Consider the following 5,013-nt stretch of genomic DNA (forward strand, 5'->3'; position numbering starts at 1 on the left):
TTACCGACCAACATTCAACAACAATTTTTTAACATTGAACGAGAATTTTAGTCACCTAATGTTTGGATATACTCTATATTTAGAGCATAGTAGTAGATATTATTTATTGTGTACCCCAGTGTTATAAACCTTGGTCTTCCCCTTATTCATAACCCGAAGCCAAAGAAATTGAATGTATTCATTTGGTAGCAGCACTTGGGATTGATATTATTACAACGTTTTAACAACAATTGGAAAATACCTAGTCTTAGCACAAACTTACCATGTAAACATTAGACTGAAAGAAAAATTCTATTGTTTTCTTCATTCGCAATGATAGTTAGTTTACATAGAGTGGTTCTGGCTCCACTTTCCGTCTGATCCTGAAATGAAAATTGATAGAATGAAGTGTTAGCAAAAGTCAACCAAGGAGGTAGTGTACTGATTGTCTTTGAAATTATAGAAACAAAATTTCGAATTCACTAAAAATACTATCCAAACTAGTGCTATTTTGGAAACATATCATTATTGTTTTTTGCTGAAAAATATGAACTTTCACCTTGTTCGTATAACAAAAACAACCTTTTGCACTTGCAATTGTCAGCCATCATGATTTAAGGAACACTATGAACTGATGGTATATATAACCATAAAACTAAAAAATAATGCAAGCCATTAAAGAAAATTATATGAAGGCAGAGAACTAAATTGGTCAGTATCCAAGAAATTCAAGCAAGGCATAGGTGAATCATATATCGTGTATTATTCACACAACAGCACAAGTCTTTCCTCACCAGGTGAAGTCAACTACAAGGGAAAATGTCATAATAACCTATCCAAAATCTTGTCTTCTTCATACATACCCTAACCCCTTAAGACAAGATTCTCCTTAGTTTTATATGGCCATATAAAACTTTAACATATCTTGTAGCAAATAAACTTCTCAATGATAATTGAGCTTCTAAACGTGAAAAAGATCTTATAGCAAACAAACTTCTCAATGATATAATTGAGCTTTTAAACGTGAAAAAGAGCTAATAAAAAAACTCTCCCTATGATCCAAACTCACCAATTTTCTGCTGCCCATTTGCAGCCAACAGTATCTACCACGTGCAAGCTGTATGCATGTCTCGATTTTGTAGACTGGTTTTCAAAGCTGCCATCCACACAGGAAAAAAAGTTAAGAATGAATTTTGAAGGAAACTTTCCTTCCTTCTATGCTATAAAGTAAGGATACATTATCAGGAGAGAATTATTTTAGCAAACCTTTGGTGGATAAGATTGCCATGGATGACAACCAAAGACCCAGCTTTAACTTCAATAGGAACAAAATCTTTTTGATCATAAGATGGTGATGGCCGATCAAATTTGACACCATCTTCATCTCTGAAGAATCTTCTAACAAGCCCATCTGCAACAACCATACAATAAAACAGAAGATAAATGATTAGATCTGATGAACTGAGTCGAAGTTCAAATAATCCAGGTAACAAATAAACCAGAAAGAAAGAAAAACGTTACTTTTGTGAGATCCAGGAATTGCCCAAAGGCAACCATTTAATATGGTGGCATCTTCTAAAGCCAGCCACAGCCCTGTGCATGTTTGTGGTTCGGTATAAATAAACGAGTTATCCTGGTGAGGCACTACTTCACCCCCGATGCCAGGTTGCTGTCAATAAAAATTTTGTAATCTGGTTATGATAATGATCGCGGATCAAATGCATATATACTAAGATACTCCATCATATGGCAATTTTAAAAGTGAACAATGAAAATTACTACCATGTCTGTGATATATATCTTTCAATTTCAAAACATCAAATACTTTAAACAAACAAATTCGTGTGAATAGAAATAAAAAAAGAATAAGTGCTTCCATCAATCAGAAAAGTATATAGCAATACTAGCTACGGCAAGACAACAGCAACAAAAAGAAAAACTATTGCATTCCAGTCAAAACAGGTTGGAGGCTTGGAGCACAAAATACTCATTGATGCATGATTGTAAAAGGAAATTCAATCAGCGTTAATATGTTATCTTCATATAAAAAAAATGGGCGGATGAGTCTTCAAGTCCAAACTGCAATGTTGAAATAACCAATCCAAAATATTTCTAGATTATATCAAAAAGACCATCAGATTATACAGACTAGTTCAAAGCAACTTTCATTAAGCTGGTACTTTAAATAAAAGCTGCACTAAAAAGTAATTGACAATCTAACAACATATATGCCACTAAGGATGAACGACACAGGTTTATTTCTAATTTAAACAACCAAAAGTTTCCATGTATTAAACCGGCATAATAACACAGTTTTCCAAGCAGATTCAATCACACACCAGTTTGATTGAAAATTAAAGAAGTATCCACACAGGTAACAGCATTCGGGTGGGGAAAGTGTTTCCCAATCAGAGAACAAATTAAGTACAAATTTTTTTAAGATCCAAATCATACAACCCCTTCTCCCCTCCAGAAAAACAAAAACAACATTGTGTTCAACTATTTTACATACTTATTGCTGACGATGCAATAATAAAACATTAAACATCAGTTATTGTAACCATGAATTCGGAAACTGAAAACACAAAAGACAGAGAAAATGTACCTTAAATATATACATGGACTGCATGATTACTGGTCTCTTGTAACCTAAGGAGCTCATCAAACCTGAAGCCTTTTCAGAAGAAGAAAACTTCTTGAATGCAGGCTCAATCTCATGAAGTGCTGCACAAAATCACAACACAATCCCAGTCCACCAAAAGGAAAAGTTAGATTCAAAGAAAACTAAATCAACTAACACTGAACAATTCTACTCTCACATCATTCCCAAATCCCAAACAAACCAATACAAACTAAGAAAAATAGTGCCCCACTATCTTGCACGCGTTTTCCTAAACAAACTAAGGGCTGTTTGGATTGACTAATTTGAGGGTATCTACTGCCATAAGCACTGGTGAGACTGTTTGCGAGAGCATACGGAAATAATTTATGTACATGTCCATAAACTTTCCAGGATAACTTATGAAAACAACTTATAGCTTCTATTAAAACAATTTGACTTTATTTTATCTTTTGTTATAAAAATAGCTTATCTATAACACTTATATGATATGCGCTAATGCTATAAGCGCGCTTAATTAATTTAATTTGTTTGTCCAATCAGAGCCTAATTCAAATACACATAATATTAAAGGCAGAGGCTTACCATGGCCAACTTTATTGAGGGAAAGTTCCTTTGGCTGCTTTAAGTTACCATCATCCCCAAATGCTTTCTCTAACAATAAAAAAAAACATAAAAGTGATAAATTAAACTTAACAGAAACTCAGATTATTATTACACTGAAAACCAAAAAGATTGATTTTTTATGAATACCCTCAAAGAAGAAGGAAATCTTTTCAGCACTCTCGAAGAAATAATCATCAGTCAACTGTTGCTGAAAAAGAAGAAAGACAATAAGAACAAATAGGAAAAACTTAAATAATGAAAAGTAGGAGATAAAGGGTAACGAAGTAATTAAGTAACTAACCTGGTTTTTGGTGGAAAAAATAGAGGCGGTGGAAGAAGGATCAAATTGATCGACCAACTGCTCCATCCTCTTTATCATGCTATCAATTTCATCCTTACTAGAAAACGATTCAATAACAAGATAACCTGTGCATGCATATGATTGAATGGTTAAAAATTAGAATTGAAGTTATATGATGAGAGAAGTGAAAGGGTTGGTTTGGTTACCTTGAGAGTTGAAGGATTCAAGCTGATCCGGTGTAAGCAAACCCATCGTGTTTTCTTGTCTCATTCACAATGTCAAATATGTTTAATGTCCTTCGTATTTTGATAGGTAACGTAGAGAGATATATATTCAATCAAAAAAAATAAAGAAAATCAAAAGATTGATACAAATAATTTTAAATTTGCATATATGAGGAAATCTTAAGGGATTCAGTTCAGATCTTCTCCCGTGACTCAAAAGAATGACTCAACTCTAGGATGGTATAGTTATCCATAAAAAAGTAGAGTTAGAATATTTGATTTGAAAGTTAATATGTGACATCTTTCATAATTTTTTAACCACAAAAATTTATTGTGAGATCCTTCAAAGCAAGATATAGTCGATAATGGTTAGATTTTTTATATATCAAAAATTGAATAGATCATGTGTAACATTAATTATAAAAGTTAACAAGTATCACATTGATCATGCATAAAAGTTAACATTAAGTATGTATGTGTGTGTATATATATATATATTATTTGAGAGGATGTTTATTATGAGAATGACTATCTTATATGAGAATGATGAGAATGATCATCAACTATTGGATTATAAATAGATGGTTGAGATTAAAAAGTCACATATATACCTTATTATAATAATTCTCATAATAAACTCATTTCCTTTTTCATCTTCTTCTCCATAAAATCCTGATTTATGCTACCATCTCTCTTCCGATGACCACCTCTCTTTCCAACGGTTACCGTTCAATCTCCGATGAAGATTGATTCTTCTTTCTTCTTCTCCGCCCTAAAACAAATTGAATTCTACTTTCTCTCTTATCTCCTTGGATTCATTCATTATAACATTTCTTCATGTCCTAGATCTCACCCTCCTGAATAATTTCAATTTTTAAATTAAATTTAATTGATTTATCCCAATCTCATTATACAAATTCTTATATGCTTACTAATTCACTATATACAAATCCACTTGTATATATCTCGCAAGACTTACAAATTCACTTGTATATACCATTTTTTTTAATTCTGTTTAATTGATTTATCCCTACATACAAATTGATTTATCCCTATCTACACAAATGAACTTTCAGTAACGTTTTTGCAATGAAATTTATTTGGCCATGCATTCAAGATGATTTAATTAGATTGGAATATGAATTTAATTTTGTTTAGCTATGATTGTGGGGAGAACAAGATGAAAAGGGAAATGAGTTTATGAGAATTGATATAATAAGGTGAGGTATATATATGACTTTTAAATCTCAACCATCTATTTATGATCTAATGGTTGATGATCT

At 32.2% G+C, this 5,013-nt stretch overlaps 1 protein-coding gene across 2 annotated transcripts; it reads right to left on the reverse strand.

Annotated features, from left to right (window-relative positions):
* Positions 1-3,808, reverse strand: PAHX (phytanoyl-CoA dioxygenase (PhyH) family protein). 2 transcript variants are annotated; one of them, XM_085703608.1, is made up of 9 exons: positions 3,713-3,808; positions 3,507-3,631; positions 3,353-3,407; positions 3,185-3,253; positions 2,585-2,703; positions 1,501-1,648; positions 1,246-1,390; positions 1,049-1,135; positions 1-362 (listed from the first exon to the last, which is right to left on the reverse strand). In XM_085703608.1, the coding sequence occupies exons 1-9, from the start codon at positions 3,774-3,776 to the stop codon at positions 320-322; spliced, it is 855 nt and encodes a 284-aa protein (XP_085559734.1). In that variant the 5' UTR covers positions 3,777-3,808; the 3' UTR covers positions 1-319. The 2 variants fall into 2 exon arrangements, with proteins under 2 accessions (XP_085559734.1, XP_085559733.1); XM_085703607.1 differs by having other exon boundaries at positions 3,353-3,413.
* Between the last annotated feature and the right edge of the window lie 1,205 nt (positions 3,809-5,013).

The sequence above is a fragment of the Medicago sativa genome, chromosome 4 (assembly GCF_051527215.1).
Source record: "Medicago sativa cultivar Bolivia chromosome 4, Bolivia_mono, whole genome shotgun sequence".
NCBI classification, from domain to species: Eukaryota; Viridiplantae; Streptophyta; class Magnoliopsida; order Fabales; family Fabaceae; genus Medicago; species Medicago sativa.

What these genes read in the sequence shown, in the direction of transcription:
- PAHX (XM_085703607.1), bottom strand. Translation starts at nt 3,776, where the DNA reads ATGAGACAAGAAAACACGATGGGTTTGCTTACACCGGATCAGCTTGAA. An exon ending in TGAATCCTTCAACTCTCAAG is followed by an intron (nt 3,632 to 3,712) that starts GTAACCAAACCA and finishes ATGCATGCACAG; the next exon opens with GTTATCTTGTTATTGAATCG. An exon ending in GATTTCCTTCTTCTTTGAGG is followed by an intron (nt 3,254 to 3,352) that starts GTATTCATAAAA and finishes TTTTATTGTTAG; the next exon opens with AGAAAGCATTTGGGGATGAT.